The sequence below is a fragment of the Eretmochelys imbricata genome, chromosome 10, assembly GCF_965152235.1.
Source record: "Eretmochelys imbricata isolate rEreImb1 chromosome 10, rEreImb1.hap1, whole genome shotgun sequence".
In the NCBI taxonomy this organism is placed as follows: Eukaryota; Metazoa; Chordata; order Testudines; family Cheloniidae; genus Eretmochelys; species Eretmochelys imbricata.
The window spans coordinates 58,401,346-58,420,440 of NC_135581.1; the positions used below are offsets into that span (position 1 = coordinate 58,401,346).

The 19,095-nt window shown below is 41.0% G+C and overlaps 1 protein-coding gene across 1 annotated transcript in view; it reads right to left on the reverse strand.

Moving 5' to 3' along the window:
* Positions 1–1,389: 1,389 nt before the first annotated feature.
* LIPC (lipase C, hepatic type) overlaps positions 1,390–19,095 on the reverse strand; it is a 72,666-nt gene continuing 54,960 nt past the window's right edge. The window contains exons 4-9 of the mRNA XM_077828437.1: positions 18,495–18,612; positions 15,006–15,239; positions 13,238–13,480; positions 7,025–7,145; positions 5,315–5,533; positions 1,390–1,513 (exon numbers count right to left, since the gene is read on the reverse strand). Coding sequence (XP_077684563.1) covers positions 1,390–1,513; positions 5,315–5,533; positions 7,025–7,145; positions 13,238–13,480; positions 15,006–15,239; positions 18,495–18,612 — 1,059 coding nt within the window. The remainder of the gene's footprint in view (positions 1,514–5,314; positions 5,534–7,024; positions 7,146–13,237; positions 13,481–15,005; positions 15,240–18,494; positions 18,613–19,095) is intronic.

Here is a 19,095-nt window from a genome sequence, read left to right on the forward strand (position 1 = left end):
AATTTCTGTACATATTTTATTAACATTTATCTGTTTTTGGTGTGACGATATGGCTTGTTTCAGGCCTCATGACCACCAGCAACCATAAACATTTTTCACTATTTGAGAAAAACATTTCAGATTCCTTAAAGACTTTAATAAAATTAAACATCACAGTAGTAAAAACAAACTTGTAATGATAAATTTTGATTTCTGGCATAACAAAATGACCAATGTAGTGTCAAAACACTATTTTTCTGATTACCACATGCAATCATAAACTGAAAATAAAAATTTTCTAAGGAAACTTAGGGCTATTTCTTTTTTCCATATTTTCTATTGATACACGAAATAATGGAAATACATAATCTTGAAGTTTCATAATTCTCTGAATGTAATGAAAATGGCTGAAGTTTTACAATTTTTCATTTGTAAATCATGTTAGTCTACTGTGAAAATTTTACATAACTTTAGAGTTTACACTAGCATGATGAAAAGGATTTACGTGCAGAAGTTCACTGAACATGACTGCAAATAGGGACTATCAGCTGGAATGTACACTAAGCATTTCTTCAAAGCAAATTAGTTTAAAATATTTCTGTCACTACATTGAACAGCAAAGCATTTTCCAATAGAATAAACTTAAATGAAACATGTTCTTAAAGGTACAATTATTTGGCTCATAACGCTGTAAGTTTTATTGGGTATCAGACAAGGATGAGCCTGTCACCTTCATAACTCCTTAGCTCATGAATGTTAGCAAGCTATTCAGTTAAAAGCTCATAAAAGTTTTCTATAGGTGTGAGAATTTTCTCTCTTCAGTAAGAATATTTTTGTAGTAAGTGATTTACACACCAAGTTCATTAGTAAGTAATTCAACTATGCTTTAGCTGATAATATTCAGGTTTGCCCCATGGAGCCTATGAATTATTTCACCCCAGTGAACTACTTGTTTTGTGGCTAATAAAATTGTTTTCTACCTTGGAGTACGCAAATTGTTGTTATTCCAAGTTGTCTAGTTGGAAAGCAAATTGCTTTTTAAAGAATCACCAACATGAAATCTGCCTTGTGTTCAACGGCAGTTTTTAGCAAGAGTCTTTTGAAGTAACCATGTTTGCATTTCCCCAGAACAGGTTTTATCTTTCCGCATTTCAAAACAATTTAGATATAAACTCATGATATTGACTAAGAAATTGCAAGCTGATCTGTTTGGGAATAGCTTTAAGGACAAACAAAATGCATATTTCAGTATATTGTTGTATCCCAAAAATAAAATTAATTTTTTATTTTTGTCTTGTTCCCTCTGCAACTGTTGGTGTACATTGTTTTTTGTTAAACTTGGTATATTTAAAATGTTTGAACTATTGTTGTAGGTGTGGGATTTTACTAATGCTTGACAGGCAGCTCTGTTCATGTTCTTGCTAATCTGAATTTTCTCTTTAGTCTCCGAGAGCTGTTTGCACATCTCACAAAAGTTTTCTCTTGGGCTGGATGCAGGTGCACGTTGTCAACACTTTGAGAACAAAATGTCATTCTAAATAGAAAACACAAAGTATAAGTTACCTTTTTTGGACATTTCTTTGTGTAAATGTTCTGTTCCCCATAGTATTCTTGACTTTAACTTCTTTTTCTGCCTTTTTGATAAGATACCTAATTGTTTTCATTTGCTTTTAATTATGAATGTACATCTGGCAGCAAAGTATTTAGAACAGGGTAGGGGGGAGTAGGTGAGGCATAGGTGATTCCTGTGTATTTAGTTTACTGCTTCTGTATGTTTTCTGTTTGTCCATACTTTATGCTAGTTCTCGTGAGTCTTGTCTTCATGAAGAAATTTTTGCTGATGGCCACTAGGGGCATAAATCAGGTTATGTAGATCTGTTCTGATAGATAATATGGTGCTTAAAACAGCAGCAGCTGCCTGGACCCTACACTAGTGTTCTCCCACTCTTGCTACCATGTGTGATGCTGAAACATTAATAGCAATAGATGGACATTTTAGTGAAAATATCTTTGTATAAATGCAGCCATAATAACATTTTGAGGCTATGAGGATGAGGTCTCAAAGGAAGCTGAAAGCTTAGCCCATCCTTGAACTGCCCTCCTCTGCTCTTTAAGAAGCATTATTGAAAAAGCATTCATTGACACGTGGCCCACTCTTTACACAAAGGGAAAATCTAGCACATGAAACCATTACAAACAAATGTTTCAAATGATTAAAATGGGTAAAATGTGGATATGAAAATATAGTTAACTGTTTGTTCAAGTGCCTGGGAAAGTGGAAGACTAATCAAAACATATGGTTTGTTTCTTCTAGTATTTTATAATCTAAAATTCCCAATATGCTAATGATTAAATTCATGCAGTTTGGTCTCTCCAAGGGCGTTTTGGTAAATGATTTAAATACACCTCTACATTTCTTTCAAAGAGAGATTTGCCCTTGAGTATTCCTTGTGCTTCCTTTTAGAAATACCTAGTAAGCTTTCACTCACCCCAAAGCACAATTTCAGCAACGGTGTTATTTAAGTTCCCATGAAGTTCTAGATTGCATAGAAAGAGAATAGCACCTCGTCAGCCCCTATTACAACTTCCTCAGCACCAAAATCCAGTTCCACTTACAGAAAACAATGCTAAAGGTTGTTGGGTATCTAAAACACCTACAAAGTTTTGTGGTGCCAACCCCCACAACCACCAGCCTTTTCTACTCCGGTGGGAATCCCTAAGCAGCACACAAGTATTGTAATTCTTTTGAACTATTTTGAGAGTCCTCTTGCAGCACATTATTGGCACACACAACAGTGTCAGGGAAGAACCTTCCTCTTTAGGAAAGAATTTCAAACAGAGCAGCCACATATTCCTTTCACATTTTGTATACACTTTCTTAAACTATCAAAACTCCGGTTGGACCATGTCTCTCTGTCATGCCCAATGCGTCTTACTCTCCAATTTGATCCTGCAGCAAACTTAGCTAAGTTAATACGGGTCCATTATCATTTTCATACCAACATGAGATGTTAAAAACTCAGGATTAATACTCTATGCAGGATCAAGTCGGAGATGCTGTTCTGTGAGGAGGAAAATATTTATAAAACAAATGTTTTGAGTAAGAGCAAAAGGAGCACAAAGATAGTGGTCAAGTAAATGTATAATTTTTTTCTTCAGGTTTGAAGCACTATGTAAATTTCTGTAAGTCACTCTTTCAAATCAGCACCAGGGAACTATGGCTCTGCAGATGGTAGGGGTACCCTCAATGATCTGCAATAGATATTATTGGTGGCTGTGAGGTCTTTCCTGAGCTCTTTGGAGCAAGACCAATATAATTGTCCCTTCAGGGTTGAAGCCTTCTGCAAAGTAGGACAATTTGTTCTCATTTAACCTTAATTAAAATGGCTAGTTCTCAGGAGGTTAAAGCAGTGGCAGTCATTACAAACATTTCTGGCTAAAATTTTCCTTTTTTTTTTTTTTTTTAATAGACAAACCATTTCACAAATATAAGCACTGATGTTACTGGTACTGTAATGGTTTGTCTATGGGGGATGATGTAATAGCTCTTGAAAACCATGAAACCTCACCTTGCATTTAGAAGTTTTTACTCAAGAAAATCTAAGTCCTAGCAAGCAGAATGCAATGATTTTACAGTTCGTCTGACAAAATTCATCACTTCATCTACAGCACCAGAAAAATGGCAGCATAGAGTGCAGGAGTGACTGCCAAACACTGGCAGTGATCAATGTTATGTATGGTGCTTTTCCTCTCCAGTATCTCTGTCTGTGGATACTTAACCCACCATGGAAATTCCACTATCTCTGTAGTGGAAGGAATTCACTAACACACAAGCCAACCATGCAGGGGCCTCCACATAAGTTTTAATACTGCACACATAGCTCATCTGTCAGAGACTGGACCAGGACAAAAGAAACTAATGTGAGAAAATCTACCAAGTTTATCAGAAAACAGACTTCTTGTGTTAAATTAATGTAATCAATAATCAGCCAGGAGACTGCGTAGTTCTGAAATCTGCTTCCTCCTCTGTTGCCCTTCTGAGCATGATGTAAGGCACCCTGCCTTTTCCCTGGGGGGAGTTATTGTTGGGGCACGTGATGGGGGGAAAGGGGAGGAGTTGTCTTTATAAAGCTCCCATTTGTTAACAATGTGTGCCTTTTCAAAGATATTGTGTGGTCCCTAGGGACTCTGACAGGTACATTCTATGTAAAAAAAGAAAAAGAAAAGCAAGCTGCCTTTGGTCATCAATTGTATTAGGGAAAATCTTCACTGCAGAGTTAACTTAGGCTCTTACTTTCATGTTGTCTCTAATCCTCTCTCACATAAAACCCTCTCACCAGAGTTTGTGGTGCTTAAAACCAGGGCTAGTTGTCCAAGCTGGGGGCATATGCTAGGACTCAAGCACCATTTTCACTTGAGCTAGTGGCCCCCCTACTTTGTAATGAGCCTGCAGATGAAACCACTCAGGTGCTGATAGGTCTCAAAGGCCTTTCCACAATTCCTCCATGTGCCTGGAAGGCCAGACAAGTTCTCCCAATTTCCCCAGTTCTTTGGGAAACAATCAGAGAGCAGCTCAGATTCCTGCTGCATAAAGCACCAAGGGCCATGCCCCCAGAAATCCTGCTGACTCCCACGGGTGCGTGCTGCATCAGGGAGGACTGAATCACTTTGCAGAGTGGCTGCTCATGCCTTGGCTAGGCTAACACAGGTGACTGCCCCAGTTAACTCTGCAGTGAAGATACCCAAAGTGCTCAAAGCTTGTTGCTAGGTGGGTTGTGACTTCCAAAGAGGTCAGCTGGTAAAGAGGCTGCTGTCAGAGAACAGGAGTCCACATGTAGCAATCAATTATCTAAAAAGTTCAGTTTTAGGCCTACAAATATCCTGTGATTTTTTTTCAGGCCTGGGCATATCTAAAGGTGCATGTTAATCCTTGAATTCAGCTCTATTTTGAATCACAACTGGATTTATGATGCAGCCGTGTCACCCTCCTCATACTCGACATACACAAAATATGAGCAGACCAAAGCCTGCTTCTTCTATACGTAGCCAGTGAAAACCAAGCCCACTCCCCGCACCTTCCATTGCTACAAAGCAGTTTGTAAGTTCTTTTATGTCTCCCTATCCCACCCACTGATGTATTTAAACTCATCTGGGAGACAGACAAGTGTGATGGACAGGTACAGTGGGTGGTGTTTAGTGAATTGGAGTAAAGTGAGGTTTATTTTCTTTGCATATCTCAAAAGTTGTAGTATTAGTTATTCTACATCTGATAATTCAAGATCTGTGCCCACACTGCTCCTTAATTATTCCAAAAAGTGATTTCTATAACACCTACTTTTGCTGTGTTTCTCCTGCTTTGACTCTTATTGTCTTTACAATAAGTCCTGGTCGACGGTTGCCCTTTGTCCAAGGGATGATAGTTTGGACTGTGTCCCAGATATTTTCCCAAACTGCAGTTCCTTCCCATTTGAATTTGATCATCATTAGCTCACCAATATCGATGTCCAGAGTGATGAGAAAGGAATAGGTTTTATTTCCTGTAATGCCTTCAACGCTGTAAAAGCAAAACCACCAAAAGTGATCTGGACACTGAAATGTGCTTTGTGTGAATGATAGTTTCTGGATTATAGGTCTATCTATGGTTTCCATCTGAAGAGGTAGAGCAGATGACACTAATATCTAAACAACACTTGAAGAAAATGTGTTTTTCTTTCTGCATGTTTTAACCGTAAACAATCTTGCAAGATTCTACAGCAGTGCTGCATTTACTATTAAAATAAAGTTGTACTCTTCCCACTTACAAACTGGTCAGTACGTTAGCCACTAAGCTACTGATGACATTATTTGTTCTTTATATTGCGGTAGTTCCTAGGAGTCCCAATCACGGACCAGGACCCCAGTGTGCTAGGCACTGTACAAACAGAACAAAAAGAGAGTCCCTTCCTCAAAGACCTTACTTGAGGGACTTAATTCTTGTTATTATTGTCCATATATATAGGGATCAAAGTGGGTGGGGGCAGTTCCCCTCCATTGCTAAAATCAGAAGGTGTTTCCCTTCTCCTTGGTCTGGGGGAATCACAGCTCCTCCAGGGCTTCTGCTCCTCCAGGGACGGTGAAGTGTGAGAATTTGACAAACCGGGGAGATTGAAATGGGAGGAGCCTGGCCTATTTGTGGAGCAGCAGCAACTCCTGACAGGAGAAGAAAATATTTCCCAAAAAGGAGTCCCTCTGTGCCTCTTCTTCACTACACGAAGGTCTTTCCCACCAGCAGCCTCCAACTCCCTCTCACTCTAGGTGGAAAAACAGTAAATACAGAACACCCAGATTTTGCAGAAAATCCCTCATTAGAAATGTCCCTAAACTTGTCTAAACTGTGGGGAATTACACCAGATGTTTCAGTGTTTCTCCAGGAAGGACCTCCCAAGTTCCCGTTTGCTTTTACATCAATCCAGATTCTCTGTAATGGTCAAGTCTAAAAGACATATAGCAATGGAAGTGGGGTGTGTCCTTCACTTCACAAACGCTCTATCAGCTGTGGGTAGCTGGCTATGGGCCTGGTTGGAGAGGAATCTTTTGGGATATATTCTTCTCTTCTCCTTCCTGCATGCTGTCACCATAAGAAGATACTACACAATATCTCTGTATGTTGCCTAGGCTCATGACAACAGCCACCATTACCGGTGAACCTCCCATTCTAGTTAAATTGCCTTTTAACTGCACAAAATAGACCCAGCATTCTACAACTGCTCATCCTGGGATGGACTGAACTTGACTGGATAGGATGCCGTACTCAATGTTCAAGAAAACTTCTAAGATTGACTAGTTCATTTTATAGTGACTTTTCATACCAAGACTTGCATGAACATTGTAAAAGGTTGTTGGTTCTTTTTGTTTTGCATGATTTCCAGTTTGTCTCTATTGAAGACTACTAAACCAGGCAATTCAGAACAAATGATGCATATTTATTATATAAGTGAGCCTGTATTAGAAAATGTGGCCTCATTTTTCACCACTATAAAATAGGGACTTTGTGTCTAATACTCACAGCGTGATGGGGAGATTTTCAGCATCTTCTTTAGTGCCTGTCAGAGAGACGGTAAAAGTTGGTTCTACCTGCTTCTCTTGAATTTCATTGATGAAGTGTATCTTGAATTGATAATGGTAAACTGCACAGGAAAAGAAATTGCAAGGTGAGTCATGGTCATGCAGGCAGCATACTCATGTGATAGCAGAAGTTTGCAGTTCAGAGCAGACACCTGAAAATCGTTTCCCTTTTATTTATTTTATCAAATGCATTGGTCACCATTAAAAAGTCAGCAGTTGTCAATCATTGCCAAACAGCGTTAGCCGACACGTTTTTGGGTCCCCACTGCTCTCTTTAGTGGTGTGATATAGGGGAAATGGGTGGGGGGAGTTTTCTGTGGGAAATCTTTCAGATTTCATAAGATTTAATTCTGAGAATTTCTGATGTGTGTCACAGAGAGTAAGCAGGCAGTTCCTGGTCTGACTTCCCTGGATTCTGTACAGCTGTATAGATAGAAATCCTTCTGTGGACTGGAAAGGGCAGTGGAGTAGTCACGTGGATTGAGAACTCTCTTCTGGATGTCAGCCTTGCTCACTGTGATCTGCTGGAACATCTCCCAGCAAAACACATGACTGTTCTTGATGGCATAATGATACATTGTGCTTAACACATATCTGTTCACAATATGACTTTGTTCAACACATTGAAAGAAGAAATATGTCATTACTGCTTTGAGGTTTGATGGGTTCTAGAAGAAGAGGGTTTGGGAAAGTCTTTGAACTGAAAAAGTGATGCAGTTGTGGAGAAGAGTGGCTGAGATATCATCAGTGTAAATGCCATATGTCGTTTTCACATGTAGCAAATTGCAGAAAATCATTGGCTGACTGTGTGTGCAAATTGTGCCATACAGCTTTGAATGCCCAACTTTGTCTACCCTCTGCCCGGTCAGCCTGTCAGAAGTAATGGTAACGGAAGTAGTTTCATTTGGAAAAGCCATTATCCACTGATGAAAGCATTCATATAGCATCTGATGAAGTGAGCTGTAGCTCACGAAAGCTCATGCTCAAATAAATTGGTTAGTCTCTAAGGTGCCACAAGTCCTCCTTTTCTTTTTGCGAATACAGACTAACACGGCTGTTACTCTGAAACCATTCATATAGTACTGTCTATCAGAGGATTTCTGAGCAAGATGACTCTCCATCTGCCCCCAGTACATCAACGGGCTTTAAATTAAGAAACATAACAGTGATGAGTTGTTGATATGCCCTATAACACTGAGCCCTATGGGCAAACACACCTTCCTTCAGCAGGCCCACCCCTCCAGGCTGGGGCTTGGAAGGGGATAGTATAGGTCTGCTTATGCCAGTCTTACTGATCTTGTGTGCTTTGGGAGAATTTTCCTTGGCACTTTGCCCTTTCTATGTGGCCCCTATATGCTGCTTGGAGCAGCACCTAGAGCAGGGGTGGACAAACTTTTTGGCCCGAGGGCCACATCTGGGTATGGAAATTTTATGGCGGGCCATAAATGCTCACTAAATTGGGGGTTGGGGTGCAGGAGGGAGTGAGGGTTTTGGCTGGGGGTGTGGATTCTGGCGTGGGGCTGGGGATGAGAGGTTGGGGGTGCAGAAGGTTGCTCTGGGCTGGGACCAAGGGGTTTGGAGGGTGGGAGGGGGGATCAGGGCTGGGGCAGGGGTGTAGGCTCTAGGTGTCACTTACCTCAAGCAGCTCCGGAAGCAGTGGCATGTCCTATCTCCGGATCCTACACAGAGGTGTGGCCAGGTGGCTCTCCGCGCTGTCTCGTCTGCAGGTGCTGCCCCTGCAACTCTCATTGGCCACAATTGCTGGCCCATGGGAGCTGCGGGGGCAGTATGCGGAGCCCCCTGGCTGCCTCTATGCATAGCGTGGAGCGGGGAGCCCTGGCATGCACAGAGCGGGGCAAGCCCCTGACTCCACTCCCTGGCTGGAGCTCGAGTGCCAAATTAAAATGTCTGAAGGGCTGGATGCAGCCCCCAAGCCATAGTTTGCCCTCCCCTGACCTAGAGGTTGGAGAGGTGGATAGAATGGGTCCCTTGGTTGGTTTGGCTAAGTATCTAAACCCATCCATCCACTAAACACCAAATCTATCATTTAAAAATAGATTTTAACCTACTGTGGTACTTGAGACCACACTGATCAGACTGCACCTCTTACAAATGCTGTGCTCATAACCATGTAAAATTAAAGCTGGGCCTGCACTGATCTTGGAGACTTGGGAAGGAGATTCATGTTATGAATATATATTTCTAATATATTTCTGCAAAAGCTAAAGGCAAAAACCCTTTCACTGTCCTCACAGGATGAAGGTTGTTTTTTTCTAGCCATCTGCTGGATAAGACCTGTAACAGATGTCCTGACTAATTTGGGGCATTCACGCCTCCAGGGCACATTTAGCAAGAGTTAGATGTTTATCCTGCTCTCCTGGTCAAATTACAGATCAGGTAATTCCATGCTATTATCCAATCCTGCCTGGTAGTTATTATGGAAAGGTAGGTTTCAGAGTAGCAGCCGTGTTAGTCTGTATTCGCAAAAAGAAAAGGAGTACTTGTGGCACCTTAGAGACTAACCAATTTATTTGAGCATGAGCTTTTGTGAGACACAAGCACTCCTTTTCTTTTTATGGAAAAGTATTCACTCCCCCTCCTTAAAACTGATGTGTAGCGTCACTTGCACAGAATGGCTGCAGTTCAGTGGCAAGTGAGTGACCCCGCTACGTACATACATGCGGTCTGTACAACACACTGACCTTTCAGGATGAAAGGCGCTATTATAAACGTGTTATCTTCTTACAACTGCTATCTTTTTAATGAAATCAGGTCAGCTTTCAGGCCTGGATACACTGTCATTAACTTGAAGAATAGAATGTCCAGTTTCATAAAGAAACTAAGATTATGAGGAAGTATAACCCTGAGCTTCTTAATTATTTGCTGTCTGAGTTTTTCACATGATCTTTAGAGCATTCTTGGGAAAGTGTTTCAGGATCACTTGATACAGATTCTTACACAATTGTTGGACTGTTTTGCAGCTACTATGAAAGAAAGCTCTTGTTAAGGCATTGACCTTTTGGTATCCCAAAAGTCTGTGAGAATGGCTTTTTCTTTTTTTTCACATCAGGAATAGTTCCAGGAATTGAACTGCAGTATGTCTTTAAAAGTGAAATTAAAGTCATTGGGAACAACAGAGTTAAGGCTTATGGTAAGAAAAGAGTTCCAGATGCCAGTAAGAAAGCAATACCAATGATCTTTTCTTTTGCCAAGATACATTTGTCAGTAGATTCCTTACCATAAAAGCAGTGTTTAATCATGGATCCTGAAGGTGATCTTACTATGCTGACCCAAAATAAATTTTTGCTTTGAAGAACTAATGAAGATTGACTGCTTAGGGGCTCCTAAAATGTCAAAATATATTTTGAGCAGTGTGATAGGGCATCCGCCCCACACTGGCCTGTAAGAGGTTAATAGAGCCCTAGAGTGGCTGTGGCAAAAAGCAGCCAATAGGAGAAGGGCTGTGAGGAGCGGCCAATCAAGGCCCAGCAGGCCCGTATAAAAAGAGCCTCAGTGAAGAGCAGGGCTATAGCTGCCTGGAACTTGAGGAGGGAGCACTGTGTCTGGAGTAGGCTGCAATCCTGTAGCATCTCGGACAAAGCAATGCAGGCAGGAACCTGGGGAGAAGAGAGAGAGCTCCGGATGGGCTGCTGAGACTGAGGAAGTGGCCTAGGGAAATGTAGTAGCGATAGTAGAGGCAAAGGACTGCAGTAAGTGACTGCAATTCAGAGGGTCCCTGGGCTGGGACCCAGAGTAGAGAGCAGGCCTGGGTCCCTCCCACTTGCCACTGGGGATGTAGCAGGACAATTGACTGCAGTCACCACTGGGGAAGTGGTTGGACTAGGAACTAAACTCCCCCAGAAGAGGGGAACATGGATAGTCACGTGGCTAGGGGACTGAACCATGAATAGGATGCAGTGGCTCCTGATGCTGTGAGAGGGTTGCAGGTGGACTGCGGAGAAGGAGTGATGGGGTGCAGACCACAGATGGGGTGTTGGCCTCGAGCTAATCTCCAGAACAACCAGGAGGAGGCACCTGTCCGGTGGTGAGTGATGTGTTCCATGACAGTTAGCTTACCACATAATTAAAAATAAAATAAAATAGGAAATTCAGAAAATGTCAACTTTTTTCTGTTTTCATATGGATTAAATCCAGTCCAGTCTGAGTAGCTGAGACAGAGCTGTGCTTGTAGCCTCCCCATTTGGAGTAAATGCCATGCATTTTAAACTAGGATTAGAGGAAGGGTTCCCAAAAATCTTTCAAAAGAAGCCAAATGTGTGTGAAAGCATTACATTGAATTATACATTGAGCACTGGGGACATCATACTGCAAAGTATAAGCAGCAAAACTCAGTAGTTCTGTACATAAGCAGAGCTTGTTCTAGGGATGTGCCAACTATGTGGGCATCCCCTTTCCCTCTGGCAACCTCTCAGCATCCAAAGTGGTGACAATAAATAGCTTATTTCTGAAAAGAGGGAGAAGGACTGAACACAGTGTCTCCCTCAGACAATTCTCATACTCTCTTTAACATCATGTGAGACCGTGTGGGCCAGACTGCCCATGGCACACATTGCATCTGTGGAGTCCCAGCAGAATCTCCTGTAGCACAGGCTTTCCCCTGCAATTCCCACGCTGCTGGATGCTCTGTGATGCAGGCAACAGCCCTGAGGACAGAGAGACGTTCTCTCCTCTGACCTCAGTGCTCTCCTGCCTCTTTCTTTTTAGTTCCTGTGAGCTTGGAGCCAGCAGGTGGCAGCAGCAGCAGGAGAAAGGGGAGGAGCTGTCGAGTGGGGGGAAGGGGAGGAGCCTGTTCCTGGCTCCTCCTCCTACATCCTCCCCAAGCTGCCAGCCTTTGCCTTTCCTTCCCCTACCTTACTCTGGCTGCCCCTGACTATCCAATGCCCTGTCACCCCCACACAGCTGTGGGGGTCAGGAATGGGATGGTGTGTGTCTGCCACCTGCAGTTAAGTCATCTTAACTACTGTAAGAACTATTTGTAGGAAATGACCTGGGCTGGAGGACTCAGTCCTGATTTTGAGAGGTAATTGGATGCCACCAAAGACCTTGGGGGTGATGAAAAGAGGTGTGTTCTTTACTTTACTATTTCAAACTCTCACCCAATGCCCGTCTACACTACAAAAGCAATTGTGTCAGTGGACATGGTTACAGCACAATAGCCCTGGGACATGGTTAAACCTGATTCTGTCTTGCAGTGTAGATGGGCTCTTACTGTGTTTCCAAGTCATTAGCATGGACCCAGCTACACTACAAGTTGGGACTGTGTGTTCACTGTGTTGTAACTCAGTGGTTCTTAACCCCTTCCATTCTAAGACCTCCCTTACTGATAGCAATATGGAAAGGATATGGTGGCTTTGAACCCCTGATACCAGTTCCCATCCTCCCATCCCTCAGTCCCAAAGCTGAGAACTCATGTTGTAGTTAGTATGTAACCAGGTCCCTTGACAATTTTTATAGTGCAGATAGGCCTCTATTCCGTAATTCTCTATCAGACCTATTTCCACCCCCCCCAATAGTAATTGGTGTAATTATGTATGTGTTTTCTCTCCAAATTCAAATAGTGAGCTGTTATTGTGCTCCTGACAAAGTGATTTAATGAAGATAACTCTAGAATTCCAGTAGCTTCATTTTAGTTCTACAATTCCACCCTATAAAAACCAACACTATTCTGTTCTGTCTTCTGTTTGAAAAGTAATCATTTGTATGTCTGCTATAGACTAATTACAGATAAAATTTGTACCACAGTCAGAATGGGAGGTCTTACAGGTCTCCCTGAGCAATTATGGGTTTGTTTTTTTTTTGGCTTGGCTGGCAGCCTGCATATGCTATACCAATTGTTCGGTTTGAGTTAGCTATAAGAAAATTCTGCAGATCAGGACCTGAGCAGCTTAGAAACCACGAATCCACAGTTACTGTGTGATAAGCATGCAACTTGCTTCTCCCATTAAAATATTAAGAGAGCTCTTGAGGGAATGGCTGGGGGGAAAAGCCCACTAGGATTCACAACTATCTGGACAAACTGATTTTGACCTAGTGATTTTATCACTTAGGCAAATGACTTAACAAGATCCAAAAACCTAGTTAATTTTCTCACTTCATTTTCTAGTTGGGCTCCTGAGCAAGTGTACCTACTAACCTTTGAAAGGCGCATGTGCTCGTGTTTTCAAAAAGAGCCGTCTGTTTCTCTGGAGCCTCTCCTTTCTGATGTTGTAGCCCAGGGTGTTGCAACGGTTCTTCCTACAACTGAGGCACATTCCTTTGTCAAAGGTTTGGATATCGTTGCACCAGTAGGCCATGCTTTGCTTATCATCATGCAGTAGAGAGTCAATGAACAGATGAACTGACCTCTCGTGTGCACATTTCACTGTCTGAGTGATCCCTGGAAAATATAATAGCAAAACCCTTGACATTCCCGTGACCCCACTTCCCATGCCAGTTACAAAGCAGTGTAGTAAGCTGCCATGTAAATCTTATTGATCCTTCTCAACACATCATATTTACTACTAAATCCTATCAGTTAGACAATCCCCGCAGAGACACATGTAGAATTCTTAATTCTATCAAGGAGCATCCAAACACTATCTGACTGAGCTGGCAAACGTAGCAGGAACTAATGTGTACAAAATGGAACGGATTGTACACATCCTCTTCTTTAATAAAATTGTTCAGACTACAGATACCAGAATGCAATGCCCCATCTTGGCTGTTCCATATGGAACATAGCATGCTGGTATCTGTAGTCTTTTCAGACTTCACTTCATATTAAAGAGGACAGCCACTGTGGGCTGCACTGCATAACGCTGTGCTGCACTTTGGCTGTTCCTGTAATACCTGGCATATCGTACACCTATTTAAGTGACTAACCTCCCTGATGAATCACATTTGCAGCTGTTGTTGTTCAACAGGAACAACATGAATGCATTATTCCCACAGTAAATTGTTGAGAAACAAGCCTGACACTAGAGTACTTATTCTTCATGCTGCTATCAACAGCCTTCAATTTAAAAGTAATTTTTAACAGTCTTTTCCTTTAGTATTACAGTTTTATATCTTATTTTCCTCTCTGTGTGGTTATATACCATGGTAGACTATGAAAACACATCCTCACTCATGAGCTTCCTAATTCATAGCTGCTGAAGCCAGATATGGGCTATCTAATAGCTTTATTTCTTGGTATTGTGAGAACAGCTGAAAATGTTTTGGAATGCAGTATGCTGGGCAAATTCTGCCCTGTTCTGGAGTTTGAGGAAATCATTCTAATTGTCACTCTGCATGAGTGCCTTATCTTCTGGCAGTATATTGCAGCAGTTACAACCTCCTTCAGGGGTGTCTCTGTACATTTACATTGCGCTACACTGGGACAGAGCTTCTATATATAAAACTTAGATTGTTACTTGTCTAATTGGCAATAAGGTCCTAGAGAGAGAGAGAGCGAGTTTGTCCACTTTGCAGGGTAGTACCTGAGGGTTGTGAGGGTAGCAAGGGGGGAGATAATTCGGGGAGGTAAGTAGTACAGTACTGAATTTTATTTTATTTTAAATAACTAATTGCATTGTAAATGTATCTGTCTTAATTAGGGTAAACTCTCCTCTTGCCTCAGTACCCAAAATAAGTATCCTTGGACTCATTCCAAATTGGTTGATAGTAGGATGCTTTTGTCCTAATTTTCAGAGGTGCTAAGTGCCCAGAGCTCTCACTCAAGTCAATGTGAACTGTGGGTGCTTAGAGCATCTTAAAAATCAGGTAATCAGTTTCTAGCTAAGAAAAGCTCCCTTTTACAGTATGTTGTTTATATTGGGTGATACTTTAGGCTATTTAATTGCATATGGACATTTAGAAGTTTCTCAGAGCTGTTGTCAGTCAGACTGCAATGCTTCCTTGACATGACAAAAAGCACTTCTTACCAGTGATTCCATACTGTGCAATGTGATTATACACATGCATGATGTGGCAGCCAGGTTGAAAGGTGCCTCCATTGGGATAAAAGTCAAAATGCGCCACTGGCTGCTTGATCCCTACGCTGAGACCCATGTGCTGTTGAGTAAATGTATGAATTGCATCTACAAAGTTTGCATCATCTGGAGATAAACGGTCTGTTGGTGACATTCCTTCAAACAAAGGACCAGCGGGGTCAAGGCCTACAATAAATGCAAATAATCTGTTTGAGAGTTACAGTAGATTTGATTTACCAGAAGAAGTTATGAAATTAATACCATAAAACTGAGAAAAACACACTCTATGACTGCCCGGACATTTAGTGACGGCTTGCCTTCTTTATGCTAAGAAACAAGACTAGGGACAAAAAGGCCACGAGTAGGGGGAACACAACTACACCCAAAGAGTTAAAAGCAAATATAGACACTAACAAACAGTAATTGCTATATATACAAGGACACTAGCCTGAAGAGATAGATGTGTTTGTTGTAGACAAGCCGTGTTCACTGCCACTACGTCTGCTTGGGTGGGTGTTTACTTAATTTTGGTTTTTAAATCCTGCAGAGGTCACACATGGCAGAGGCCCTATTGCAGACAGGTGTTCCACATTAAGCTTGACTTTTACCTTACATTTGAGACCTGAGACTTCATAATGTTTGGTTTGTTTATAGAAAGGCTTCTGGTGTCTGGTTAGCTATTTTTATTCAGAATGATTCTCCACCATCAAATGACTGTACTTCAAGGCTAATAATTATCCCTCTTTAGAAAAAATATTCCAGACTTGGAGTGTTAGATTTAGTTTATTAAATATTTTTCCAAGGTGCCTATCACCTTACTTTCTGAGGGCTATTGAAGAACTAATTTTTTTTAATGTCCCATGTACATTTTTAGCTGCTTTTCTGTGTCTAGAAGACTACTCTGGGCCAGACGCTGCTTGAATAGTCCTGCTAATCCCCTTGTCTAATGGGAGCAGAATTGGCACATGTGTATTAAAAGTAAAGTTGGCCATAACGAATGTGTGGCCAATTTTTGTAGATATTTTCCATTCAGTGTTCAGTTAATGGAGATTATTGTTGCAAGCTTATTTCAGTGCTACTGAAGAATATACCTAATTATATTTAGAAATAATGTATTTTAATTATTTTAAGCATTTTCTCACTTGCTCACCCTTAAAGGGTAAAGGGTATATTGAGGGTTCCTGCTAGGGATGGCCAAACTACTTAGGATAAAATAAGAAGCACTCTGAACCTTTGCCCAGAACTTGAACCATACTTGAGTGGAATCCTTAGGTTGATGCTTTTGGACCTCTGCACTTCCCTGGTTTGGACTCAGGCTGGAAGATGGTGTACAGAAATATTAGAAGAAAGATCCTTGCTGTAATTCTTCCAATTCAGAACACGTAAGTACTGGATATCCTAAGATTCTGTGCTTAGAAGAATTTCAGCCCAGTTTCTACACCAGTGGGAGAAGCTTCAAAACTGAATCTAGTTCCCATTAGAGCATAAACTTTTTGCAATGAGAAATTTGCTTCTTTTTCCAACCAAAGCCTAAATAAAAGCTTAAGTGCTAAATTCTGCTTCTTTGTTGCAAGTGGAGTTCGTATGGCTTTTCTGATGAGGCCTGCTTTTGCACCACTAAAGTCAATGGGAATTTTGTCAGAGACTTTAGCGGAAGCAGGATCAAGGCTCTAATTACCATTCCACTGCAGAAAATGAGTAACTTCAAGAAAATGTACATTAGAAGGAGAACGAACCGGCAGTCAATGCACAGCTAGTCCAAAATGGACTATTTCACAGCTCTAAAAATACAACAATTGCATTTTTTTATTGTCAGAGCCCTTGCACAGGCGTTGGCCAGCCAAGAAAAAAGTACAGTGGTTACAGCTAAGAGAAATATTTTCAGAAGGGTGCACTTTGCCTTTAAATATCAAGCATTTGGCAGACTCTAAATGTGCTTCTCTTCCATTTATTTCACCACTTATTACAGCTTCTGTCAAAGAAAAAGAATCATGTGGTGAACTGAGAAAATACATTTGGACGCTGTGGTATTCTTCCTACAGATCTGTAGAAGGCTGGCAGTGCCTGAGACATCCCGCCCTGTGAGCAGGTGTTAACCCTTTCCCAGCAATATCCAGTGAGTTCTGCTGGCTCACTGAAAGCAGTGGTTTATTTTGACACCTGGTATAAGGGAGGTAGGAGCAGTTCTTCAGGATTAGAGAATATAGGGTGTAGAATGAGCAGGCCTGAGGTAGGAATCCTGAGAGCTGTCACGCCTGGGGCAAAGGCATGAGTTGAACTTTATCTTATCTCCTATTCCTTTGTTAAACAGGCAAACCCCAGGAAGGGTTTATATTCGGACTCTAGATATTGTGTGGACTTTGGTTTTGATCAGGTTGGAGAAGGCAAATAAGTAAGAAGGTTCATAAGTAGGACCCTGCGTAAATCTTTTTTTTTTTTTTTTTTTAAAGAAAATTCACCATAGCAGACATGGCAAAGTATTGAATTTCACAGAGTTTGCAGGGAATAAATTTTACAACTGAAATTAATCAATTTTGAGGATGGAATGAATTGTACAACAAATGTTAGTCAATTTCAAGGACTGAATGAATTTCACATGTAAATATAATCAGTTTCAAGGACAAATACTTAAGAGATCACAGTTTGGAGGCATTTTCATGATTTCCATGCCCTCCATGAAATCTTTATTTACACAGGGCCTTACTCATAAGACCTAATAATCAGAAGAGTTTTGCCCTAGAATTCACCTTAGGACCTGTAGTGGATGTCCTGCAAACTGTAACATATATGGAGCTTGAGGCTATAGACTTTACTTTTTGCTCCCTCATAGTGGTGGGCCTGAACAAAACACTGGATTTAAACATATTTGTTTTGGGGATCCAGTTCCAAATGATGGGTGTCTGGCTTACCTCTGTTCAGCACTACATTATACAAAACAATGGGCCTTCCTTTAAAGACATGAATATCTGCAATAATTATATAACTACTAAAATACGCCCACAGAGAACAATATCTGCAGATCTTTCAGTTTTTGATCCCACATACGAGTAAATTTTCACACTTGCATAGTTCCATTGAGTTCGTTGGGACTATTCAAGCATACAAAGTTGCTTACGTGTCTAAGTATTTTCAGAATCAGGACCTCAGTGTGTGTGTAAAAATTTGGAATAATTATATTAGAAAAGAAGACCAGTACAAACGTAAATTTATTTAGCACACTGCATCATAGGACTCCTGAAATAAATTAATTACAAGAAAACCTTTGAAAATCCAGTGTAAATATCACTGTTATATACTCACACAATCAGTGAAGATAAGATTGCTCATTTTTAAAAAATTATAGTTCTAATGTAAGCTGTAACATAAGGCTGTTAAGTATCAGTACACTTAAGCAATGAAGCCAGCTGGCTGTTCTATTAAAGTTATAAATATTTTTTTTACCTGTAATTCTTCCAATCTTGTTTGTGCCACTAATATAACTGCCAGCAAACCCTGAAACATGAGCTCCTAGGCTGTACCCAATCAGATGAACATTGCTTCTGGAAAATTGAACAGATTCCTGGAAGACATCAGCAGTTTGATTTAGGTGCATAAAAAATGAAAAATAAACTGGTAATTGCTGTCTAAGAATTCCCATTGGTTACAACACAAGCCAGTTTGTATTTTGATACCAATGATCGAATGAGGTGCTTAGGTCACAAAAGGCATTTGCTGGTTTTAACTTCATTTAACTTCTACTGGACATGTGCATACTTCAGGAAACTGCCACACAATTAGACACTGTTGTTCACATACTCTGCTCAGGTAGGCCCTGGGTAGAAATAGCAGGGGTTTGCTGATCTTCATTAGAAATGTTGCAGGTGTTGTATTATCTGTGTCTGCAGTATTCTGCTTTTCAGTTGCTGGATGTGTGTTAAATACAGGGTAAAACAATCCTTTACATATAGTGTCCTGTCACCTCATACTGAGACACTGATGCATATTGCAAGCAAAGTATCACAGGCCTTCTCATCAGAAATGTAAAGTGATACATCAGTGTCAT